Source organism: Coloeus monedula, assembly GCF_965178545.1.
Source record: "Coloeus monedula genome assembly, chromosome: 13".
NCBI classification, from domain to species: domain Eukaryota; kingdom Metazoa; phylum Chordata; class Aves; order Passeriformes; family Corvidae; genus Coloeus; species Coloeus monedula.
Genome location: NC_138793.1, coordinates 8,255,839 through 8,282,939, shown reverse-complemented (window position 1 = coordinate 8,282,939; position 27,101 = coordinate 8,255,839). Strand labels below are relative to the sequence as shown.

At 43.6% G+C, this 27,101-nt stretch overlaps 1 protein-coding gene across 2 annotated transcripts in view; it reads left to right on the top strand.

The window, feature by feature from the left end:
* Positions 1–27,101, top strand: part of ZNF423 (zinc finger protein 423) — a 228,491-nt gene that overhangs the window by 17,417 nt on the left and 183,973 nt on the right. For both annotated transcript variants that reach the window (XM_082289946.1, XM_082289945.1), the window contains exon 2: positions 23,535–23,594. In XM_082289946.1, the coding sequence (XP_082146072.1) occupies positions 23,535–23,594 (60 nt within the window). The remainder of the gene's footprint in view (positions 1–23,534; positions 23,595–27,101) is intronic.

Here is a 27,101-nt window from a genome sequence, read left to right as displayed (position 1 = left end):
TGTAACTGGGAAAACTCCAGAAAGATCAGATGTACCTGGTGTGCCTTAGCAAAGGTAGCTACCCGCAATGGGAGCGGAAGTCCTAAGAACGGCATGCTTATCAAGTTTCCTTGACAGAGCTCATCCCTTCCCCTCTGGGTGTCATTTCCTACTTGTGTTTTATTGACAAACATAGGAAAAATAGACATGAAGGTGGCAGTCATCATCCTCACCGTGGCATAAATCACGGGGTACAGGGTTGGGGCTCGACCCTGGAGCAGCTCTGTGGGATGGTGTGGCTGTCACTGGTTCCTGAGTGTCCCCACAGCTCCCTGAGGGACAGGGGATGTCCCAGTCTCGCTCCATGCACGCCGTGTAAACGCTAAACACAAGCAGGCACAAAGATGCTCCAGAAACACAACCGGTTTGTGCGGTGGCATGGGAGAGCGAGCAAATCCCCTGCAGAAAATCCAGCGCAGGTGTCCATTCCGGCCACTGAGCCGCGGCCGTGCCCGGGGGCCGCTGGGCAGCGGGCTGGCTCCCGGGCCGTCCCCCGCGGAGAGCGGCACGAACAGCCCGGGGCCGGGCAGATGGCTCCCTCCCGGCCGCGGGGCCCCGCTCTTCTGGGAGCGAGCCCCGCTGAGACTGCAACAACAGCAACCCGGGAGCCGGGCAGATGGTCTACTGCCGGCCGCCAGGATAATTGCATCAGCTGGTTACTCCTGCAGCCAGCGGAGCCTCCTATTTGCCCCGCTCTGAAATGATCCTGATTTGTTTTCCTTCTTTTTTTCCCCCCCGTTCTCTGCCTTGTTTAAATTTATGTAATTTTTGTGAGGGATGGGCTGCGGCCGGGGGGCGGCCATCTGCCAGAGGTGTCGATGGTGGGGTCCCTCCAGCAGCCGTGCACAGGCAGGTACCTGACCGGACGGGGGGCACTGCTGCGGCCTCCTGCTCCTGCCCCGCGTGTCGCTCGGGGCTCCAATGAGGTTGCAAAGACAAGAGCCGGACCAGTACGACCCTTCCCAGCCTTGGTGGTGCACTGCAGTGCCAGTCCGTGTGCAGTCCGCCTGCCAGCCTCCACCTAAATTGCTCCACATACCCGGGCTGCCGCTCCCTGGAGCACGCCAGCCTGAGGTCTGAATACTGCAGCAAACCCCCTCGGGTCCCGTCTCGCTGCCTCCCCCTCCCTGGGTCGTCGGCACCTCGGCGCTGCTGCGGCAGGAGGGCTGCCCACATGTCCTCTGGGGCGGCTCTGCAGCCCTGCTCGCCTGCCACCCTCGCTCCTCCTTTTGGGCTCTTGCTTCACAGACAAAAGATCGGCCTCTTCTAATCGGGGACTCTTCTGTTTACAGGGATTGCTGACAGGTGTGGGCTCTGCTGGCTTTCTAAGATCCAAAATACTTATGGAGGGTAGGCAAAGGGCCCTTGGAGATGGCTGATGTCCCTCTGCTGGGCTCCCAAGTGTCTCGGTGCTTCTGTGCATCTTGCTCTGGGTTCGGTGGGGTGGGGACCGGGAACGATGAAGTGGCTCCTGCTGTTTGCTCTGGTTTTAGCTCTCAGCACGGCACAGGTAGTTGCAGTAGTGCTGATAGCAAGTTGCTGCTGACCCAGAGGTCCTGTAATCCCTAATAGTAGTAGGATTAGATTTTTGTCCAGCCAAGTCCTCTTTTCCTTTTGCCTTTTTATTTTTTTTTTACTTTTGCAATAGTTTATGCCCAGCTGGCATACATTCTGCCTCCTCCATTGACCTTTGCCTGGCTACTCCAGCTCCTAGGAAAGACTTGCCCTTCTTTTGGGAGAAGCTTGTCAACCTGGCCCTCCCTTCTGTGCTGTCCTACCTGCCTCTTTGTCCTTTTTGTGCACAAGATTGATTTTTGTTGCTCTGAGCCTATTTCTGGCCCCCCTGCTCTCATTAAGCAGACAAGATCTCTCACTTTGCTTTCTGGGTGCACGACTGATTTCTGTGGGGGTAGTTTTAAGACTTTGGTTTGTATCCATGTATCAGACTTTTCCACTGGCATTAAATGTGTGAAACTTCCCGAGTTCAACTGGCTGCTGTGTAACACTGCTAGTCCTGAGCTTCCCATTAGTGTTTCAAAGAGGGATGGAACGTATCAAAGCACTTGATAAAGTCCATCCTTACAAACGGAGAGAGACTGACCAAACTACACAGCTTCAGTTGCTGCAGCACTGTGGTGGGTTCAGTGAGCTATGGGGTGGTACCAGTATAAAAATGCTACATTGCCCAATTCTGTATAAGTCCTTTGTCTGCCATAAATGCCAAATATGCAGCTGCTGGTGTTAAACCAAAACTTTGCAAAACTCCCATTGGGCTCTTCAGGATCTGTTCTTGTTTCTTATTTTTGTCCTTAGAGTCTGTAGGTGTGCATAATTATATGTATTTCTAAAAGCTCTAACTATGCTTCATTTAAACTTCTGCAAGCATCTTTGTAAGGTCAATTAAATGACTGCAGAAGAAAATTATCAAAAAATGAAACAAGGGAAATGTGCATTTACCCAGATGGGGCTTGCAAGCCAAGCAAAATGTTGTGTTAGCCCAACAAATGGGTTATTTAAGCAAAGTTCTACCAAGACAAACACAGGAGAGTCAAGGCTAAGTGAGTTTTGAAGCAATACAGGATGTGACCCTCAAGTTCAGTTATCAGGATTGCACAGGTCGAGAAGATGGGGCTGATTTTAAGGTCCACTTGAAAATGGTATTGGAAGGACCCTTATAAAAGCACTCTGAGCTGAATTTTTCAAGTACTCCTCCCAAAATTCAGTCTGGGGTCTGAACTACTGCACCACTGGATTCTTTTATTTGCACAATTTACTTGAGTACTGCCAAAGAAGTCAGTAACAATGAGGTTGGTACAGCTCTACAAGAGGGAGGAGGATGTGTGTGGTGTTGTACCCTGCAGAGGGCACAGGGCAGGGTATTTTCTCCTCTGGTTGCACGTGTCCAGCTCTGGGGAGGAACCAGGCGTGAGTGGCTCTGCCCCCCCTGTGCCTTACAGGGCTGGGGCCTTGTTCCTGGGCACGGTGTGGAGCAGCATCCGGCGCTGGGACAGGGGACAGGCGGCAGCGCCGAGCCAGCATCGGGGCCTTGTGGCAGCACAGAGGGGTTCGCAGAGGAAAAGCACAGATGCACTCATGGGTTTAGCACTGTAACTGCATTTCAAGGAACTGATTCTGCTGCACTGAACTCAATTCCCATTTAATTTCCATCAAAGTTGAAAGCGAACTTGTAAGTAACTGGATTGGGCCCAGTGTGCTTGCAGTCCCTCTGCTGCTAATCAAAAGCAATACTCTGTTGCTAATTTGAGAAGAATTTTTTTTTTTTAAGTAGCTTAAAACAAGAGGAAACTGTCACATCCTGAGTGACATCCTGTGTGCTACAGCAGTGTTCTTGCTGTTCAGTGATCAGAATTTTAGCTGAGGGAATGAAATCCAATCTGTGTAAAAATTCATTTTCTTTGTGGAGATCTTGTATTATTGCACAAGGTATTTTCTGATGGTAAAATGTAGATCTAAAATCTATATCCAAGTGAACAAAAAGATTAATTAAATTAGCTGACTGAAGGAAATTCAGAGAACACTGTTATTGATTTGATTTTAGTAAATTCATTTTAATTTGTGAGATTACATTTTTAATACTTGAAATTATCACAGTGTTTCACAGTGCAGTTAATTATTTCTCAAATTATATTTTGTTCAAGACTGTTAATTTGGTATCCAGTGCTGCCCAAGTGCTGACGTGCTCTCTGCCATTGAGTGCCTCCCACTCGCAGGGAGCTGCAGTGCCCAGGCTGTCCAGTCCTGCCAGGCAGCTTTGAGGGCTTCTAATTTTGATGTACATTTTTTGCTTGGTGTTGTTCCTGGGGAGTTTGGGCAAATGCCTGTCCTGGGCAGCACTATTCCTGCCTGAGCAGTGGCAGGGAGTTCAACATAGAGCCACAGGAGGAGATCTGAGTATCTAGGGGATAGCAGAAAGCTTCTTGCCTGTGCCACCCAGGAGCTGGGTGATTGTTTTTATTTTCTTTCTTTTCCTTCTCTTTGGTGGTTTTTTGTGTTTTGGGTTTTTTTTTTTTTTTTTTTTTTTTGTTTTGTTTTGTTTTGTTTTTTTTTTTGGCAGCTGTCTGCTGTGCCCAGCTTCCTTGGCTTGGGAAGATGGGGCCACTGATTCCCAAAGTGGCCAGGAGGGAAAAAAGTCAACAACTTGGTCTCCTGCCCGCCTGCAAGGGCAGCGGGGCTGGCAGGGTGGCTGGCCAGGTGGGTGCTTGTGGCACGTGGTGCCTTCTAGCTTTGTACACCACAGGGAGAAAATCTGCCCAGCACTCTTGTTTGCTCATTCTTACGTGGTGTGAGTGGCCAAATGACAGAGAGGGAACAAATGGGAATTTTGGTATCTTGGCAAAATGCTCTGCAACCTACCAAACATGCTCTCCCTGCACACCCAGAGCCAGGGAGAGGCGTTCAGCCTGCACTGCGCCTGCCCCACATCGCATCTGGGTGTAAAGCACACAGGACCTTGGGACTTACTTTCCTAACACAAGTAAGCACATGAAACCAAAGGTGTTGATCCAATAAATGCTGACCTAACACGTTTTAATATGAGAGCAAGTATGTTTCACTTCTCTCGTGTTGTACCTCTTAGCTGGGCTCAGTGCTGCTGGAGCCCACTGTGCGGGCTTTGGCTGTGACACCTCTGTGTGACCACGGGCCTATGAGTGGCCTTCAGCATCTCTGAGTGAGCCCTGCCTGTGGAAGGAGAGGCAGCAGCTAAAGTTAATTTGGCTCTGCTCACAGCATCAGGGGATGATTTACTCCCATCTTTAGTATTTGAAGTCAAACTTAATGAAGGTAAATATGTTGACTCTTCTCCTTTAGCTAATTTATTGGCTTTTCAACCTAGGTATATCTTTTAAGGCATACATTTGCATTGCTACCAGCAAGTTGGCAGTATAGTTAACTTTTCTGTTTTATACTTGGTATTAAATTGCTACATGGCTTAAAACACTTGGAGAACAAAAATCAGTATTTTAGAAATATGCTAAATAACATTGTTTATTAAGATGAAAAGAACATTAAAAGGGAAGAGGAAGATGCTGCCTGTGTTAATATAGATGTGGATGTATGTATGGGTTAGCCCACAACAAAAAATGCTGTACATTAGCTGGGGTAGAGGCATGGGTAGGTTTGGAAGATGCTAAGGATGTGGAGAAGGGAGGATGGTGAGCAGCCTGGCGGCCTGGTGGCTGTCCCCTGGCACCCCAGCACCAGGCTCTTCTTCCAGCAGTTTGGTTTCAGCACAGCAAGGGCTACCTGCTGGGGAGCATCGGGACAGGGGATTTCTTTAAGGTGACGAACATGGCTGTTTGTTCGGGTACTTTGATACTTCTTAAATTTATTCTTTATTTCTTCTTGTCCATTAAGTTGAAAGTGTAAATGTTTAGCAACGATAGGGTGGGGAACCACTTGAAACACTGTTGCAACTCTTGAAGGACAATATTTCTGGTTTTGAAGCCTTCAGTTGTCAAAGCAGGACAATGTAGGAAAATTCATCTGCCCCAGGTGACTATCCTGCTTTGCCATCCCAGCTGTAAATCGGGGTGAAAATGATCCTTTGTCCATTTCCAATTTCTGCCTGAAGGACCCACTGCGTATTCATAAACAGTCTCATTGGAAAAGAAGACTGTAGCCAGGAAATTACTTTTAAGTTTTGAAAAGTATTAGTTGACAGTGTAAAACCTGATTGCTAAATAAAAAGTTCTAAATAGATCCCCAAATCAAATGCTCTTGCTAGAAAAGAAAAAAAAGGTTGCAGATATGTGTATAAACATGCATAAACACCTAGATATAGTTATGCTATGAACCTGTGATACCTCCTAAACAAAACCCCAAACAAATACATCATGTTACCAAATGCCTGGTTGGAGACACCACTGAGCTGATACATACTAGAAAAATAACTCTGGATGGTTAGCACAAGAAATATCCATGTTTGGGATAGGTTTAGCTGTTAAGATATGGTGAAAATTATCAGTGAAAGCTTTGACATCTAATAACGGTTCACCCTCCATGCATGCATATTCACTGTGGCTCTTGAACATCTGTCCTTTTCTCACCTTGTGTTGGACACACAGACAAAGGCTGTGAGTGTTGCCCAGGAGCGATAATGTCCCGTGGGGGTGGGTAGAGGAAGGGATGCCGTGAAGAATGTTTTTCTCCTTGGGTTTGTGTGTTTAAATGTAGATCACCAAAACCTCTCTCCAAAAGTACAGTTGTTCTCACTTGTGGTTCTCCCCCCTCATAGGGCAGCCACTGTGTTGTGGATAAGTGAGGCTAGGTGGTCAGAAAGTGTATTTATAGCTATTGTTTCCTGTTCTGGTCAAATATGCAAATGTTAGATTTAATTAAATAAGAAATAATTTTTATTAAGAACTATCTATGCCTCCAGAAACAGAAGGCCTTCAGGATTAAGCTCATGATAAAACATGAATGATGGTGAGATTGTTAATTAGGGCTTTATTTATTTACTTCTTTTCTTTAGAAATTAATCTTATGTTAGATTGAGTAACTCTCAGCATTGTTTTTTTTTGCTGTCCCCTGCTCACTGGGAGCTGTGGGCAGGACCCACTCCTGCATAGGATCTGTGTGTCCCCAGGTAGCAGAGATCAGCAGTGTCCTGTGGGGTGGTGGCACCTGTAGTGCCAACACCTTCTGCTCCAGAGACCGCAAGCAGAAGGGCAGCACCACCAGTGCCAAAGATGTGCTTCTTCCTCCTCACGGGCACTTAGGAAAAGCTGAAATTGGCCTAATGAGGGTGGGCAACCAGGAACTGCTTCTGGGTAGCAGGGGGAGGATCCAGACTGGTAAATGATTTTGACAGGATAAACACATCGCTTTCTATCAGTCTCTCCTCATTTGGGAGCAGGTCCATCTTTTCTTCCCTCAGTTAAGCTCAATTAAGTGTAGAGAGACAAGACCCATCCATTTCATCTTAAAGGTTGCAGAATAAAAATTAGGCAGATAGGTAAGGTCTTATTTTTCCTGTCTGCCCTGTGGGATGTTTTCAGAAAATATTCGCAATATATGTGTAAGCTGCTTTCCAACTCGCTGGTAAATGATTTTACTTTTCCAGATCTATTAAATTTGAATTTTTGTTCTCATTTCAGTCCATAAAAGTGCAAAAGACTTTTTTGAAACCATACACTTTCTGGCATTTGAAATAAATTATTTCCAATTCCTATTAGGTTAAAAATAAAATAATCTGACTTACATATGTGAATTGGATTCCAAGGTTTAGGAAAACATAGAGTGGCAGGAGGCAATGACATAAATTGTTGGACACTAATTCCATGCTATGTATTTAAAGTTAAATATTTTGTGAGTATGTGGATCCTATAGCTTGATCAAAGCTGTACATTATATTCTGTGAATGAAGAGTTAGTGTTAATAGCTGGGGTAAAATGCATTTCTAGCTTTGCTTTTTTTCAACAGTCAAGTAAAAATTCTTCTAATGTTTTATTACAGCAAGAGTTGTATGATATTTATTCTTTCTTGTTAAATTTCTGTGCTGTTTCCTCCCTCTCCCCCAGTGGCAATGTTGAATCTTGTTTTATAAGAGAAGGATCATTATGTATAATCAAGCAATTTAAACAAATGATCTCTTAGCTCAAGGATACATATACTGTAAAATAAACTTGCTGAAATGAAAAGCTGCTGTTCCAGACCATCACGCTGTATTTCTGAGTTAATAAAAGCTCTCTCACTTTGGTTTTGCAAACAGCCATGGCTGCCAGAAGTTTGGGGGTTTTCACTGATCCCTAACCTGTTGGCTGGTGCTTTGATGACAGCACAACAGTGATGGAGGTATTGCTCTGTCTTGTTCCCAGTTAAAGTTGAAATGATGTTAACTTTGTCTTTGAATAATGCGGTAGTACAACGCCAGCTATGTTAGCACACTGCAGCTAATGACCTTTCAGAAAGTGTTGTTGCCTTCAAAGGCAGTTGTGGATGCTTATTTTCGAGTGGTACAGCCACACAGGGCCTGTGGAAGGTGCACTGCTTCTAGAGCAAAAGAGCTTTTTGAAAGGTATCACTTAAGTTACGGATTTGGAAACATGGTAGGTTGGTTTCTAAACATGTACCTGTTGTTTGAGGGAGAAACAAATAGTGTTTGGCAAAAATGTAACCAGCTTCAGCCATTCATTCCGGCACTCCTTCATGGGACTGTCTGGTGGGACATACAAGGCGTGGGGAAGGAAGGGTCAAGCTGGAAAGGGGATGCTGGGAGTGAGCTGAGGTACTTCCTGCCAGCACTGGAGTTACTTCCCAAATTCTCCCTTCCTCTTTTGGTCATTTGGTCAATGGTGTGTGTCACATTTCTGAGGGTACCCAGTAAGCAGTTGGGCTGTACATCATTATTACCCTGCTGCCTCTTTTATGACCTTGTTACTTCCACATAAATAGGTGATGAGTCTGGTTAGAAGAGAAGGCTTCACTCCTAATTCTACTGACTCCAAGAGCCCAAACCCAGAGTTTTTAAAGCAACCTCCAGGTTCAGCTGAGAAAAAAGTGTGATTTTTTTTTTTTTTTTTAGGAGACTGATTTGTGGTCTTGAACAGCATTTATCATATGTGCATAGATGTGGAAAAATACATTTTTTTAATCAAAAGTGCACTAACTTATTTAAAATGCAAGTGTGAGTGAATGTCTGTAGAGCATTATTTTAAGAGCAGGAGACTTTTTTTTCCTCAAGGTTTAAGGAATTAGAGCAAGTGTTAGCTCTGTCCAGTGTTCTGTACCCCGAAAAGATGAACAAAAATGTCCAGATACAGTTCTGGCTTCAACAGGAGCCACTCACATGTCCTGTTTTTTAGAGTTGGCTAGTAATTCTCTTGCCAAAAAAACAAACCCCGATTTTTAAGTAGTACTTAAGATGTTGTATAATGTCAAATACCTTATGGTCTCAAGCTTTCTAGTCTTTTATATATTGGAGCTGATGGTGAGCAGACATAGAGAATCTGCTGTTATTGTGAGCAGTCAGAAACCAACATGTCCACCGTGGTGCCTGGCTGTCTGTTGAAGTGAGAGGTGTGCAAGTGCGATGTTGCTCATATTTGAAGTAAAATGTTCCTAGTTTATCTGAAAAGATGTGGAAGAACACACTTCATCCCCCTGAACTTGAATCCAGGAGATGATTTTAGTAGTCTGCAAGGAAATGCAAGCTGAGGTGTGCTCAGGGTTGCACAGAGCTGGTGCAGTGAGTAAAGCTGTTGCAAAGAGCTCACCAACAAGGTGCCAGCACTAACCAGTGCACAAGGCTGCCTCTGGCATGGGCAGCGGTGGCTGATGCCAAAGGACTGGCATGGGAAGAGCTGGAGGTCAGGGGTAAGGTCAAGCCTGCTCAAGTGTAATAGAATTGCAATGACTATTGCATGCATTTAGAGGAAACTTTTTGTCTGCTGCTTCCTAGACAGACTATCACAAAACCTCACCTTAACAAAAAAGAACGATTTCACATTTTTGGATAGATTACTTGCATGATGGAGGAGGAAGGACGTCTGTGTCTTTATTGATTACGGGGTTGGCTTTCTGATCAATAAAAGTTTCATATACACTTGAGTGACGTTCACCTAAAGAGCCCATCCTTGAAGCCAGTCAGCACTAATCCAGCGGGATGGTTTCCCAGCACACGCGGTGTCCGTAACTCCCGCAGAAGGGATGGCGACGGTCCATCCCCCTCTGCAGTGGAGCTGCTTAGACAGTTCATTCATCAGAGTGGCTCAAAGTGGTTTCTGTACGGATGCAGGCACGGCCAAAGCAGGACTGCACCATGAAATGTGAGTAAGCATGGACCAAGTACAAACATAGCTTTCATTTACCATACAATTTCCATAAGATTCTACCAGGAAATCAAGAAAAAACCAGCAAAATCTCATTAACAGGGAAAAATAGAAGTGCAGGTAGGAAATACATTCATCTCATAAAAATTTGTAGAGGAACTCTGCTTCACTGACCCTTTGTCTATGGATGAATTTTGCCTGGGAAAAAAACCCATTAGTTCAGCTAAGTACCCCTGTTTGTCTTGACTGTAAATTATCTGAGCATTTTTCATAGCCATTAAGTTGGAAGGAAGTTCTTTGTTTTAAAAGGTAGGTGTTTTTCTGCTTTTTTTTTTTCTGTCTCAGTTTGGCTTTTATTTAGGGCAGTGGGGCTATTTTTATTCTTCTTTCAAGCCCCATTCATTTAGTCCACTGAAATTTAAATACAAAACTTATTGCAAGCTATATTTCTTGAGTAAACTTCTATCAACATATAGGCTTGAGCCATGTGTGGAAATCCCCATGCCCTGTTTCCCAGGCTTAGCAGCACTCGTAGGAGACAGGACTTAGGGTTTTGGCAGTCTTCCTTGGGCCATAAGACCAGAAGTCAAAACAAGCAAATAAATATGACAAGGAAATGTTGCAGAACACAAAGCCTTGACAGGAACACTTGTAGTAGAGGAGCAGACACAATAATACTATTTGCCTCCAAGAAAAGGTGTTTTGAGTTAATGTTATTCCTCATGGTCTCTGCCTGTAGGAGAGGGATTTTAGCAGCTCTGGAGGCAGAGGCTGAAAGGGCTAGTGGCCTTTTGAAGGGGGATGAGGTGTTTGCTAAACCCTTGTTTTTTCTACAGGTGCACTGGGAATCATTGTCTGAAGTATTGCATTTACTCTTAAAATGGCCCTTCCCTTTTCATGACATAGATGCTCATTTGGCTGGTTCATTCCCTCCTGGCTCCTCAAAAATTGTAAAAATTAGTACTAATGAGACTAGTCCAAAGTATTCACCTGGCACCTGCCTTGCATTTCTGTGTGGTGGCGTTAGCACAAGCATGTGGACATGAGCAGACATGCATTGACACAAGCATGTGGGCAGGGGACATTTGCAGAAGGGACATAACCATGCAGTGAAAGCAGCTAAACCCCTCCATGGCTGGCTGGAAAATTCTGTGGGCTCCTGGAGGAGAGGTTTACTCAGGCTTAGGTTTAGTTTTGCCTTGGTTGCATCATGCCTGAATATTCGCTCTTGGTGGAGAGCAAGATAAGTACGTGTCCCTTCAGCATTTTATGAAACAAAGTAATGCAGATATCTATAAGTGAGACATGACATGAAGCGTACAGATAGTAAGTTTGGAATAGTTCTGGGAGTTAAGAATTTACATGTCTTTATTAATTATTAGATGTTATTAGTGAGTGACTAAGGAACTGGGAAGCTCTAAGCGTTCTTTTGAAGTAGTGTACCCAAATTAGGCTAAATAAATAAATAAATCTAAAAATGTTGGGGAATGTCTGCTCTAATGAATTTTCTAAATACACAAATCACACTTATTAAATCAGTGGATCTTTTAACTGTAAAAATATTATTACTGTTACACTAGGGAAATCCATTCAGAATTATAAAATATTTGGAAACTCTTTCTATGTTTCATTTCAGTGGAAGGGTTGTACATTTAATAGGGGGGAAAAAAAAGAAAAAAAGTATGCTTTGGGATAAAGTTTTAAAAGCCAGCTTTCCCCCTTTCTTTGTGTGTGTGTGTCAGTTTTCAATAAGAACTGTGTTTTCCTTTCAGTCTTGTTTAAAATAAACTACACTTATAACAAGATGTTGAAATTTCTTTATGGTATGTTAGCACTAAGGACAGGTTGTTAAGGGGTTATAAAAAATATTAGTTTCCACGTTATGGTGGCTGTGTTGGTTTTTCTGCAAATTAAATTTGATGCTACAAAGGGCTATATGTGATACATACAATTTTCTCTCCCTCATTGTAATTTCTTTCACCTTAATGCGGCCAGCAAAGCCTGTCTTTCTGGTAGAAGAATCTCAGCTGGAGAATTCCCCTCAACCTGTGTAATAAAGTTCTGCAGTAGAAAAGTGTGGGACATCCACTCACGTGAATCAAAAGGAGGAGACAGGATTCTCCATGTATTAGCTTTACTCCTGCTTTTATTTACCCTTTTTGTCTCTATTTCACTTTACATTTTATACCATTTGCGTGTTCCTTCATCAAAACATTTAAGCTCACGTACAAATACGAGATGTTACTGTCACTGTTTAAGAGGCAGTACAGAAGAATATATTGTTTTATTATTAAAATACAGTTTATGAACCAGAAATGATCATAGATGCAAATTTATACTTTGCACATTTTTTTTCTTAATAAGAATATGTATATTTTCATCTGGGGAGAAAGCAGCATTAAAATGAGCGAGCCTGGGGAGTATTGCCACACACACACAGGCGCACACACACACACACACGCTTGCATACACAAAAGAGCCACAGTGAGAGACTGCTGGAGAAACAAACTCCTACCGACGCCTGGTGAAAGCCTGCGCCTGCTCAGGCAGGGCAGCGCTTTGCTGCTTGGGCTGGCCAGGGCCTGAGCCCCGGCGCTGGCCTGGGACGGCAGCGGACTGCGAGCACTGACAGCCTGATGCGCTCAGCGTCTCAAAACTTGGCCTTTCTGAGGAGGGGAAAAGGGGGGAATGACTCTACTCACCAGATGGGATTTTTCAAGCCCTCATAGCTCTAATTAAAATGGCTGGTCAGGAAAAGCCTTCTCTCTTTTTCTTTTTCTGTGCTACCTATGCTGCAAACATAGTTCACCAGTGAAACAACTTCCAGGTTTGAAGGATTTGCAGTAAAAATTGTTGTATTTTTTTAGGCTGAGGTGTGGAAATCTGGTCAAAGACTTCTTTTCAGCTTTGATTAATAGTCCTGGGTACTGAATAGGGTATTTGTGGAGGGGAGTGTGATGCTAAACAAAGTGTTTGGTACAGCAGCTCTGCTCCTGCTGGAGCTCACTGCAGCTGGGATGAGGCCTTTAGGCATAATGTAGTAAAACTGGCTTTGAAGAATTATAAAGTAAGAGACTAAACTTGTTTAAGACTAGAGTTGGTTGCATGCTTTACCATTTCATTGCTGTCCCTCAAGGTAGTTGCTTGCTGTTTAAGTAATTTTCTGTTCTTTTTATCATATTTGCAAGTGTGAATTTTTTATTGGCATTAAACTCTCTACCTCAAACCTAACTCTGAAAGTTGGGGTTCTTTGTCATCTGGAACTGCTCAGATGCTGTGAAATGGGAGCTGTTGCCTTGGCCTCTATTGGGTCTGGTTGAAATCAATAGTGGAAAAATACCTGTGAAGTGGAACTTGAGTTATGGTGATGATGAGAAGAGCTGGAGAGCTGACATCAGCTCCTTGCCAAAGGGAAGGGAAAGGCTACCTGCTATCCATGGCAGGAGCGTCTGAAGGGATGTGGCTCTTGGTCTGCCCACAGCAGGTGGGACAATGTTGGATGGATTTGGCTAAGCAGAATGCGGAAGGGTGATCCCTGTTAGCAGCAATGGGGAGCAGCCTGCAGTTTGAGGCAGGGTGTACTCAGTCTGCTGGTGTACCTAAATCTCTATGTGCTTTACCAGAGCAAGAGGTAGTGTAAGGAGTTATGGCCCCACTACTCATCTGCAGATCCTAGTTATCTACTTTCATTCTTCCTTGGTTTGGTTCCTGTTTCTATATACATAGATTATTTTCAGAACATTCCCCTTTCTTTGTGTCATTAGCCTGTGTTAGATGTTAGCCTTTCAGCATTCCCATTAGGTGTCTGAATACAGGGCCAGCATACCTAAATTTCATACCTAAATTTATTAGGTGTCCTGCTTATAGAGAAACTTTACAGCCCTAATGTAAAAATAGTGCTCTTCCCCATCTTTCCTCTGCCTTTTTTTTCTTTTCTTTTCTCATCCCAAGAGAAGCAAAGTTTGCAATAAATCTGACTTGGTGAGACCTTGCATTCTCTGTGCAAAGCCCAGTATTTGAATTTCATGATGCTTTGACTAGGTTTTGAAATTTCATTTCATTGTAGCCTTTTTGTTATGTTCAGGAAATAGTCAAGGCATCCCTTTGGCCTGTGCCATCCCTCCAGCTGAACTCTGCTATGCTGCAAGTCTCGGGTCTGCTGTCTTCCAGCACACAGCCTCACGTGTTTGCAAACATTGTCTTGGGTGGTGTCAGAGACTGAAATATTATAGTTTATGATTTAAACATTTTCATGAAGGACTTTTAAAACTGTATTCCAAAAGCTGCAGAGAAGACCAACACACCCTGAATGGGGCCCTGACTGAGGCCTGACACCACTCGCTGATGGAGATAAGATAAAGTAACAACTCAGGGCTGGGGACATTCACTGAGCACAGGCTTAACACCTCCAAGATGAGGACCACAGCCCAGGGCTATCAGCTGCCAGGCTCGAACAGACCCTGGAACCAAAGAGTGGAGGGAGGAGAGACTTTGGGTATCTTGGAAAAGCCTCAGGTCAGAGGTGCAGTGACTGCCCATCCTCCACTGTGCAGAGGAGCTCAGCTGAGGGCTCTTCACTGGGAGGGGGAAGCTTATCCACAGCAGGAGGGGGTGACATGGCCCATCAAAGGATGGCATTTCTAGCAGATCAAGGGGTCACTTCACAACTTGCAAATTTGACTCATGGACTTGAAGTCCTGGACATGAATTGTAGAGGTGTTAGTCTTCCCTTTCTCTACCTTCCTTGCTTCAGTTTGGTAGAGTTTTGGCACGTATGTGTTTCTGTCATCCAATTCTGCTACAAATGGAAAAAGAGTATTTAAACCCTTGGTTGCTGAAGTAAAATTTATGATTTTACGAGCAATGTGGAAAATGCTGGATTCACCTGTTTTGTTTCACTTGAGCTTTAAAGTGTCTGCTTACTCATAGTAGATCTACTTTTGAAGAAGGTGCAAACACTATGGTGACAGTTGCCTTAGAAATGCATATAACAGTGCAGAGAGGAGGGTGCCCACAGGCAGATGGTGCTTGCTGTCCCCTGGCCACCCTGCACCCCATCTCCTTCTGTATCTCCACCTCTCTCACCACCTCTGCTCTGTGCCCCCTGCCTGCGTATGGTGTGGGCTGGGGCTCAGCCCAACTGGGGCAGGTGAGGGCAGGGATTCTGGGTGCTCCCATTAATTTTGAGTGAAGCTTATGGTGGGTGGTGGGTCTGGGGGTGCAGAATGTCAGTGGGAGCTCTGTGCCAGGCAGGAATGGGACATCAGCAGGGTGGGTTGCTTGAGCTGGGTGGGGTGCACTCCACCAGTTTCACGACCAGGCAAACTCCAGGCAGAAAAAGCAGAAGAAAGCTCTAAATTCCTGAACGTTTCACAGATTAAATACCATGTATTGCAATTAAAAGGAAAAAAAAATCCACCCTGCCCTTTGGGGATTAACATTCAATGACAAACTATAAGAACCATCAGTAAGAGTATTGATCCCAAACGTATCATGGGGTGTCTGCAGGCTCAGTTTTAAGAAATACAAGCTTAATGTATTTTATGTATAAGATGTTGATCTTGACAGCAACCTGAAACACTGACTGCATTTTATTGCACCTAACCCTCGTATTTATTTACATAATAGATTTGGATGGAAAATATCTGTCTCCAGTGAAGTATGTGAATTAGAAACACAAAAACTAAATATGAGCACTGGGAATAAATACACCCTGACTTGTGAGTCAGGTATGCAGTCTGTGGGAAAGGCTGTGATTAGCCATTATGTATGTCCTACAGTCTTTCTTGTCTCACCGAGATGAGATTTTTATTTACAAGGCTCCCTTTCTCTGGTTGCAGTTCCATTAAGTTTTGCTGTAGCGTTGGAAGAGGCAGGCCCGTTAGCTGCACACAGATTTACTGTGCGAGTTTAAGCTAATGGATACTTATCAGGCAGGCTGTATTTGGTGATCGTCCATCATTTGCTCATTAAACAGTGTATCTAAGTGATTCTCATTTCCTCCCTGCCATGTCTGGAAAGGAGGAAACTAGACACATTACGATGGAATATTAATGTCCTGGAGGATTTAGCCACCCATAATTAGATCTCCTTTGCATAAACCTGCTAGTGCTACCTTATTTTGTTGTTTGTCTTGTTCTTCTTAATCACCTTCACATCTTTTTCTGTTCCTAACGATCTTTTTTTCAGTTTCCCTTTGTAATTCTGTCCCATTTGTCTCATCCTTCTTCTTTTTTTTTTCTTTTTTTTTTTTCTTTCTTTCTTTTTTTCCTTTTCCTTGACCTAGTGAGCACAGCAGTCTGGGTTTCCCCACTCCTCCCTCCTTCACACAAAAAGGCTGACTTTGCCAGCAAAACCCACAGTCTCTGCCAAGCCCTATTACTGACTTTGGAGAAAAGCAGCTAGAGAACTTGTGCAAATTTAGGCTCTGAACTCGCTAAATAAGCCATGTCAGTAAACCCTCTTGTCTTATTCCCTGGCCTGCTGGCTCATGAAAGGACTAATACATAACGGCCCTATTTAAGGTGGAAAAAACCCTTGCTGGCTAAGGGCCACCGATGGCTGGATCAGCTGCTCATTCGGGAGGGAACAAGGAGGTGGCCCTGGAGCTGTGAGCAATTGTGCTGAGGACCATGCATGGTTCCCATGGGGGATCCCAGGATTAGGACATGGGCAAGGAATACACCATTGCCTCTCTGGGGATGCCCTGGTGTCCCAGTGCTCCTTCCCACCAACCACCAGAGCCAAGTGTTACTAAAGCTGAATGGAAATGATCACACAAACAAGCAAAATGCCTTGTAAACATGGGGAGACCTGAGAGGAATCCTCTGATGAAGTTGATTTTCTAAGGGGAGTAAACTGGCTCAAGTGGCTGCTATAAAGCACACCCAGAAGCTTCTGCCAGGCACCTTTTTGCTCCTCTGAATGTTGGTAGAATGTTGGTATGAGGCACCAGGGGAATCTCCCTTTCCTTTCTAGCTGCAAGGTACTGTGAATACATTGGGATACACTCACAGGCGTCTATTCTCAGCTGACTGGCAAAGCCCCTCAAAACTTCCTAGTTTCCTGCTGAATGGGAAGGTTTTTCTGTGCACAGTGGCGGGAGAAAGCCCCAGCTGCTGACAAAGAGGGGCAGCCTGGCTCCTGGAGGAGGCGATGCCTGGCTCGGGGCCGGCTCTGCGCCCTGCAGCGCTCCCGGGCAGCGGCTGCAGCTCTGCCGCAGCGCCGCTGCATTTAATAACAAATGGGGCTGCTTCTCATGCTGCTACTACCCTCCTGCTGCAGATTTTTGTTTTGCAGACTCTTGTCTTACCGTTATGATGGAGAATCTTATCAGGGAACATCTAAGGTGGAGAGTGGGAAAGCCTTACAGCAAACTGAGAAGTGATCTGAACAGGAGGGGTTGGCTGGCTTCTGCTCAGAGTAGCCATTTCCAAACCTTTACCACTGCTAGTTGTGGCGGCAGCTCCCGGGGCTGTGCAGGACTAAGCCTCTCTGGGTAGCAGGCTCCGTGGAGCAGAGGTGTTCTCCTCTTTCAGTTTGAGGCATGAGCCTGTCCGCACCTCTCCAAAGGATGGGCTCTAGATGCACACGGAAAATACCAGGCTATTTAAGTGTAAAGGTTGTTAACACCCTTTGTGCTCCTGCCATGCCAAGCAGCTGGAAAGTGACTGCTTTGCAATCCCCGATCCACAAAGTTTTGAGCATCCTCAGCTCCCTTTGACTTTGTGGAAATGGAAGCTGCTCTGCATTTTGCAGGATTAAGAGGACTGTATCAAATCCCAGGCTGCCAGTGCTGTGGGATGAGTCGTGGCAGATGAATGGTGATCGGATGGGGCTATTCTGTGTCCTATGCTGATTTGGGAGCATGTAATTGCATATGATGGGAGGGATGGAGCAAAGGCTGGGTAGGACAGCTCAGAGTTTTGTGTCTGAAAGTGGCAAAGGAGCCTGAAGATTAGAGAAGATCACGGCGCTCCTGTGTGCGAGTACCGATAGCTAGGGCAGGAAAAGATGTGATTAATGTGTGACTGGCTTACAATGCGGCTTGGTGCTGGAGTATTTCTCTAGAGGGAAAGCTGTGAGTCTTGACACGCACATTACAGCTAATACACAGGCATCAGTGAGATTTCCCTGGGTTTATCTGAGAGTTCTGTCACCAACAAAACCTAAAAAAATCCTCCAAATTAAAAAGTAGCACCAGCATTTTGTGCATTCAAGGTATTTTGTGCCTGGTGTTTTCTAAGGTTGCTGGCAGGTGAGGGAGTAGCCGTGATCCTGAATGCAGTGCTTGGTAACAGCCCTGATTCAGGAAAGTTCCCCCCATCAGCTGTGGGACATGCTTCTAACCCATTAGATTTCTTAGTAGTTCCTCACACTCTCACAGTTCCTGATGTTTTAGTTAGCGTACTATGGTGTTTTTATATTATGGGAAGTGTTAAACTGGTCCTTGTGGTCCTTGAAGCCTGTGTAATAGGATAAGGGAGCATACACATGCCATCTCAATTACTGAGGGGCTGTTGCTCACTTGTAAAGCTTGATTGCATCTAGAAATCAACATTTGGTGCAGAAGCATCTTACTTTGATAAGGTTAACTTCTTTCCTGGGAGTGATAAAGTGTTAAATAAACACTGTGACTGTGAATGGAGTTCAGGTAATGGTAGCCCCATAAATAGATATTCTCACTCTTAGGGGAATGGATGCTGAATCCTTTCAGAAGTTTCTCTGAGCACAAAGAACTGAAATCTTTGAGCCTGCAGCACTCATGACCTGGCAATTAAATAAGCATCCTTCGAGAACATCTGAGACGAGCGGGCAAAATGCAAATATTTGGCATGTACAGGAGTGCTGTATTGTGATGTTGCCACTGCCCACAGTTCTTCCCTATGTCAGCTGTGTGCTTGTTCTCGCTCTTGCATTCAGGCCCCACAGTCAGCTGGAGCAGAACAGGGGTCTTCTTCAGACATGACAGCAGGGAGTCCTCCTGTGCTGGGGCAGAACAGGGAGGGGAGGCAGATGCATCCTTCTGCTTCCAGCAATGACGTCCCTGAACCAGGCCTCAGGTGGGCAGTCCACAAACTTAACCATCTTTTGAGCTGACTAACAATAAGAATTTCTATGCTGCCAGACCAAGGCTATTTTTAAATCAAACCCAGGCTTCCTGAAGGGTATCAGCTTCATAGATGCCCCTAGATTTCAGCAAAGACACGGATGTTTTAGCAGGCACATGCTTTGCTGAGTTTCCTATAACTATCTCAGGATCATCACCCTGAAGGATGTAGCTAAAAAAGTCTCTGTTTGCAGTGTTTTATCTCTGTGTGCTGGCAAATACTATGGATCATTTAGAAAAGAGAAGGAAAAAAAAAGTTAATGCTTTAAAAATAGAAATATAGTGCTGTGAGTGTTGATATCAAGCTGTAGTACTGGACTTGGAAACTTTTTCTTGCCCATTTTTTAAAACAAACTCCATAGCGATTTTGGCATGAAGAGTTCATGTGTGCCCTCTCTGTTGCTCAGCGTGTTGCACCTTGAGTGTTGTGCCAAAGATACAGTAGAGTAGAGTGGGACCAAACTTTTGTCCTCTTGCTGTACTGTCTCTGTATTACTGAAGAAGTAAAACTATGCATTTCCAAAGCATTTTAAGCTGATAATTCATATGGAGAGAGCAGATAGAGACCAGAGTAAGAGTGTACTTGCATAGCAACTTCTTTGTTCCAACCATGGCTTAATGTGCAGGCATTTACACCATGTAAATTGGGCAGAAAATGAGCTGAGTTTTTGAAAGAAAATGGGAAGAATACAATTCAGCAGAAAACCATGTGAAGTGCATGTGTGAACATTCTGCCCACAGCTTAACATCAGTGATTTTGTGCGTCTTCATTTTCAATGCCTGCTATGAAATGCCTCCAAAATTTCAGGAAATGCTGAGCCTTCACTATCCTGCTGCCAGGATTCTTGAAAAGTAGTTAGAATTGATACAAGATCTCTAGTTGCTTTGGAAAATCATGGTTCTCTGTCTTGAATGATGCTGCTGTTTTCCTGTGGTTTTCCCAAGCTGCAGTGTTTCAGGCATGTGGGTGGCTCCTGCCCATGCTGAACATCAGCCTTGTGGACTTTGGTGTCCACACATTCAGAGTGATTAACTAGCACAGATGGAAGTGTCTAGACCTTGACTTTGATAATTATGTCTAGCATGTCTCAGAAAATGTATTTTCCTGCTAATGAAATGGGAATTATTCTTACTCTGCTGTGTATTTTGAGAGCGATTTTGTTGAATGATTTGTACGTCTTCCCTGGCTTTGTTTTGCCCATTACCACAAGTTAAGTAACAGCATCTACAAAGTGAGTGTTGATACACGTGGTCACCTGAGCCAACCTAAGTTTCAAGGAATGATGACAAAAATATTAAGAAACTGAAAATTCAGCTTAAGTGAATCTCTGAGTAATATTATGGACTAAGGGTGTTTTTGACTTGGTTCTCAAATAGTGAGACGTGGAAATCCCTTCACAGCCATAGCAGCCAAATCTGTTCTGGGTCCACTATGCCCTGCCACAGAGGGCTCACCAAGTCCTAAGGCAGTCCCCGGGGGGCCTGTCCCCAGCTGGGGGTCTGTGGGACTCATCTGCCCTCTGTGCACAGCATCATGTCCCCATATCTCCAACCAGCCTGGGAAGCCTCCTCCTGCTTCCCTATGACTCCAGCAAAGACGTGCTACTGAGAGCAAATTTCAGCTGCGAATGCTTGGCTGTTGAAGTTGACTTTAGGAGGATGAAAACATTATATTTCCTTCTGACTTCCATGGCTTCTGCTCACTGCTGAGGTTGAGGAAAAGCCAACAGTGACACCACTTCAAATGCTGGCTCCTTAAATAACCATTTATATCCAGAAGATTAGGGCAGCCACAGAGGAACCTCTCAGCTCTTGGTTTTATGCCCATTATGGAGAGGGAGCAGAAGCACATGGAGTTTAGTGCCTCCTTACAATTGAACTTGGTGTCTGTGACAAAGCCTGATCACCTATTTTTTGCTTCTGCTTCACAGATGCCATTTTCCATCAAACCTTTGGGGCTTCTTATTGGGTGTATAGACACAGTCTTTTGGTCTTTTCTGGATGTGGCTGCTTTTGCTCCTTGTTTCTCTCTGCCTCCTGTCTAGCTGGATGGATGGATGGGTGGATGGGCAGGTGAGGATTAAGTGCTTGAGTCAGTTGATACTGCAATCAATTCCTCTTGGAATAGACTTGGCTGTTACTTTTTCTTATGATTTAGCCTCTGAAAGACGATATTTGCTTAAAAGAGTTAAAGGAAAAAGGAAAAAGTAAGGGGAAAGGTGGTGGTAGTGTTGTGAGCAGCAGCTGCAGGGCGATGTGTCTGTGCTTAAGCTCAGGAGGCTCCATCCCACTGGCCTCCTCTTTCCATGGATATGCAGCACTGTCAGCTCTGTGGTGGGTCTGTGCAAGTAGAGGGGGAGAACCTGAAACCATGACTACAATAATATAAAGTGAATTTCAGTGCTGTTGTCTCCACGTGTAAGTTCTCTGTCCCCTTTTCAGTCATTAGGGAGCAAAGCAAATTAATGCCAACAGAGGCTGATTCAAACCTTTGCCCTCATTTAAGGGATTCCAAAAACCATGGTTTTGTTACGTGCTGGAGCCAGCTGCCCTAGAGCAGCTCAAGGACTGGAGCAGTCTTTGGTGTTTGACCAACATGAAAGTCAGTGTGCTGCTAAAATTGTCAATGACCAGTGCAGATCCATATACTACTCCTTGACTAGAACCAAATTTATCTCTTTTATGTATTTTTAGCAGACTGGGTTTTTTAAATCTTTCCAAGACAAAATGTAAAGAAAAAATAAAAACCTCAGCATAAAAGTAGTAATATAAAAAACTCTCCAAGCAAAACAACCAAAAAGCAGTCAAGGATAAAATAAAATTAAAACATTCCCCTTGTCTGTTTTGAGTCAGGTACATGAATTTCCAACTTGGCTTATTTAGTTTTAGAGCAAAAACCCTCCCAGGTGTATATAGATTTTGATGTTAAAATGAGACATGCACTTGTGTAAGACTGAAATGGTATTTTGGATAACTGTGTCCAGAGTTTTTCTGTTATGAGATGGGTCAAAATGGGAACAAGATGGTGGCTTACAGAGCACAAAATGGTGGGTGAGCCCTCAGGAGGGAGCATGCACCAGCCAAGCCGCCTCTGCCACCATCAGGGAATAGGACCAATAATGGCTTCAATAAGCTTCTAGCTTTGCCTCTTGTTTTTTCTTTGTCATTCTCGAATTTAATATTATGTGACATGGCCTTTATGCTAACATAGACTCTGAAAAAAGTCTAACCAAGTCTCAAGTATAATTTCTCTGAAGAAACGGCTGAATTTCGTGCTTCTCCGTTACTTAACACACAGATTTAAGAAAACCAGAGTGGTTCTCCTCTATGGAACACATATTTGTTTATGGTTTGAACACAAAGTTACATTTTTCAAGGCACTGCCTATGTAAATTATATTCTCTGTTCCTAATGCCATATGATGCTATCACTAACATCAACTTGATGCCAGAATTCCACAGTGGATGGGGGAAAAACTGCGATGAAAGCATAAAATCAAGACTCTTGTGATGCAAATGTTAGTGTTCACTGGAGCAGGTTGGCCTGAGCGTACAGGGCTGGTCAACAGAGGTTGTGCTTGTGGCCTTGCAATATGGTTTGGATTCCAGTTGCAGAATTCTACAGAATGTACATTTGAATCCAGCATAACATGGGTGAAAGGGTGAGAGATTGTTCAGTGCATGGACTAAATAATTTTAATCAGAAAAAAAAGACTTATAATTTAGGTTAGTTTGGTGTCAGGGTGACAGAGTGGGCAGGTGATGATGATAAATTTTTGCAATTCAGAAGAAGAGTTTCTGCAGTTATCACTTTCAAATGCCCATTCTGATATTAGTGTAACTACCACTGTTTTCAGTAACAGCAGGATCAGGCACTTTTTTACCCAGCTTGTTGTTGGCTGTTCTCTTAGTTATTTTTAAGAATGTAAGAATCAAGTGGTTTTTATAATTCTTAACAGGCAGAAGGTTTTAGCTACATCACTTGCAAGTGCTGAGCATCTGGCTCTGACAGCTTTCCCAGCAACAACAAACCTTAAAAGCACTTATTTGTGACTGCCATATCACAGAACGTGGTTCTATATCAAAATAGTATTTTTTAATTCTGAAAAACTGTGAAGATATTACTGGGTTCTGAATATGGCTGGTATGTTAGTATGTTAGGATGACATAAGCCAGGCAATTTTCCCTTCACAGGACAGTTCTTTACTATGATCTGTTGAAACATTCATTTCAAAAACAACCTCTATATTTACAATGGCAATTTTGCACATGCAAGTTGTAAATGTACAGAATTTCAAATGTGAACATTTACCAGGTAGTGGTGTTTAAACATCTATTAAAATTTCATATGAACTTACTGCTGCCTGTTCAGGAAGAAACTGCAAACACAAATCCCATATTTAGGTTAAAAATTAGAAAAAATCTCTTTAGTAAATTTCTATCTTATGAATTATTTTATAGAAAGCAGTAAGTTCTTTTTCAGCAGTAAAGAAGTCTGTTTTAATACATAATGTCATGCTGGACCTAGTTTTCTGATGACTTTGCTTTCCAGTTGGTTTGTTTTAGCAATCACAACTTATTTTTATTCTTTTTCAGTTGAAGAGGGTGAATCTTCAGATTTTTCTTTGACCTGGGACTCGTCAGTGACTCAATCAGGTAAATATTTTAGGTTCTTCTGATTGCAAAAACTGCCAGAAAGCTGCCAGGCTTTTTACAGGAACTGTATTTTGTATGTCACATTCCTGTCTCAAATCCAAGACTACCCACTGCAACACAATTTTTATATCAGTTCCATATGGTCAATAAAATCTATTACACACAGAGACTAATATACTCTTATCCTCCAGAGAGCCATTCTTTCTTCTTGTGGGCACACTGAAACGGGTTGTGATTTCTCCAGTATAACCACTTTGAAGTTTTCTGCAATGGGCACTGTTACACATTCATTCCAATCTAATTACATAAAAGTTGCTTTAATAGGAATTTTAAGCATCGGTCTCAACTGGAATGTGTGTATTTCTCCTCTCAGAGGAAATTGGAAAGTACTGTCAGGGCTGGAGAATAAAAGTGGTACATCGCCATGGTAGAAAGATTTAAAATTTGAACGAGCTTTTGGTCTGCTTGACAGTAATAAACATGTGTCTGAGGCTTGTTCATCTGTGTTAGGTCAATAATTTGAATAAGGAGAGGCCCAAGAAACTGAACAGGATAAATCAAGTTTGTCTGTGTAATATGTATTGGTAATACAAGCATGAGGATAAATGTCAAATTAGATTGTGTTTAAAGTAACTAGCCACATCTCAGTCACTGTGCCCCATGTAAAGATATTTTGCTGCCTGTTTTTAACATTTATGAGATGCTTAGAATAATTTTGATTTTGAAGCCAGTAAGTCTATTTCTGTGCTCTCTGCACATTGGACTGTGCAATGGTATTCTCTTAAAAGCTCACCAATGACATGAAAACAGCTCAGAAACTGAGCAGTAATGTGAAAACCAACAATGATGTTGCATTCCCGGTTAGATGGGTAAGAGTCACAGGGAAACTGGCTCCCAGGAGACACTTTGCTACTGAAGTGAGCATCTGTCTGGTCTCGAAGGCACAAACTGCCTTTGCATGGCACTTCGTGGCCTTTCACTTTGTGCCCACTGTGCTCTCAGTTGCACTGGGTGCATCTTCTCTGGGCACTCTGGCTGTTTGGAGGGGTTTGTGTTTTCACTAGTCTTTGATAGCAAATATTGCTGCTGCTGCTGCTGCAAACCCCCAGCTGTGATGTCAAAGGCCCCTTTGTGCCTGGAGCTAACGGTGCATGAAAAGAGCGCTCGCCAGCTCTCTTGCTTGACCTTCATCTCAAACAGCAGTGGAGTGGAGTTACCGGTGTTATCTATCACGAGTCTTGAAGTGTATTAAATTCAAAATAGGTTAAGGTTCAAAACAATGACCAAAAAAAAAATTTCTGTGCACAGCAGAGTTAATTTGGGATTTCTGTTGGTGTTAGTGACTATGCCTTAAGTAAAAGACAACCGTGGAAGGCTTTTACCAAATTAGTAGAGTCTCCATTTTTCTTCATTTACTCCCACAATTATAGCTCTCATTCAAGATGTCGGATGTGGGATAGAATGTATTGTATGCATGATTTATGGCAGCTTAAGGAAAATGTGTGTTAATTGGGGGATTTTTTTCTTAATACATTTAGCAGCTACAGATGTCAATCTTGTATGTGTATAAAGATGTAATACCATATCCTGTCAAGACAGGATGCAGTACATGAGACACAAGTTGCAGGCTAGAATGTGATTGAGGAACTACACAGAAAAAGCTTAAAAAGCCCAAGTTTGTGGTGGTGTGGCTGCGTGAAGTCACTGGCTCTTGTGTGGTGTGGCTCCACAGCTATATTCAGTAACTGAAACCAGTCCCTCAGTCCCAGTGTGCGAGACTTTCATTATGTTCTTTTATGATCTTCCTGTTTGCATTAGCTCCAGTAGTGTGATGTTGAAGTTCAATAAAGGGTGAAAAAACATGCTTCAATTTCTTGTTTCATGCCCCTTCCTTCCTTGGCCCAAAATGACAAAATTGCCTCCCCTTCTTTGACTCCCCCAAAAGAAAAAAAACCCAAAAGGCCAAACCTGGGACTTGTTAACTCTGAAACATTTGCCAGATGTTTCAAATTAACATATTTCTCTCCCTTCTTCTCCTGTATGTGTTTGTACATCTCTGTGTGTGTGCAAACACATACAAAATGACTTCTGAAAAATTCTACTGGCACTCTGCACAGCTGCTGTGGGCTGGGGGAGTCATGGTCCCAGGGTTGGGTGGTATGTAGGAACAGCAAGAGCTGTTACCGGTAGAATATAAACTTTAAACTTTTTAAAAATATATACTTATATTTTTCTACTAGCAAAATATTTATATAGGTGCATCTGTGGGGACAAAAGGAGCTTTTGCTGCTGTATTTTATTTTGTTCGTCTAACCAGTAGAAGCCATTCTGGAAATTTTTTCTGTAAGCACGAGCTGAGTCTGCATTCATGGGTCTTGTCCAGGTGGCTGTGATGACCATGGTGTGCCAAATGTCCAGGTGGCTCTGATGTCCTTGGTGTGCCAAACATGGAGCTCCAAGCTTGGTGTCTCCTGATGGGGCTTCTCTGCCCCTGACACGTACTGAGGGTGCACAGCCTGTGCATTCCTGACCAGATCATGGCACTGGGCAAGGGGCTGCTCATGGGAGCTGCTTAGTGCAGCCCATGGAAATTTGGCTGTGAACACCATGGTAACGGAAATGCTGTGCTCAGATGGGTCTGTGTGGTGATGGCTTGGTACAGGACCATCCTTCTTTCTCTGGCAGAGTGTGTGCACAAGTTGCTGTCTTCTCTCATGTAATTGCTTGTTCCTGGTGAAACCTACAAAGGCAAAATGCTTTGCAGGAATCCAACCCATGGTGTAGTTGCACTGAGGAATTTATTTCAGTGCTTCAAATAAAGCTAGAAATAGTGTATTTTTTTTTTTTTAATGACAACAACTTAAAGGCTGTACTTAATAACTTAGACAATCAAGAAAACATAGACGCAGAGGCTACCCTTGCACCAGGGTGAATAATCTGAGTCTCCATTAGTCCTGTTTAACAATGGGCATATAGCAAATTTCCTTCCTCTTTAAGTTTTGTAAACATTTTTTCCTTAATGTAAAAGGAAGAAAAAAAGCTTTTCCTTTCCTCTCTTAATCCAAGGACTTCGTTTGTTGTTAAATAGATGGTCAGGAGTGTTTTGCTGTGTAAGAGGCAGTGATGTTTTCTGTTCTAGAGGAGCTGTGTATCTGAGTACTCCTTCCCCTGTTTTCCCCCCCCCTTAACAGCACATGCAGCTCTTGCAGCCTGTCTGTACTATTCCAAAAGTGTCACTGGGGGTGGACTGGGCAGGGTTGCTGGGGGCCAGGCAAGTGCCCACCTCTGCTCTGCAAAAGGAGTTCTAGCTGCTTCGAGGCCAAGATGAAAATAAGATTCAAGACTTGCAAAACAAAGGTCCGGTCAGACAATGCTGCATTTCTGTTGCAATACATCACAAGGGTATTATCTTGAGGAGCAACAAGGGACATTTTAAAGAAGTAAAAAGTCTTAGTAAATATATAGAGAATTTAAGGCATTTTAAAGACCTATGAAAGCATTTTATAT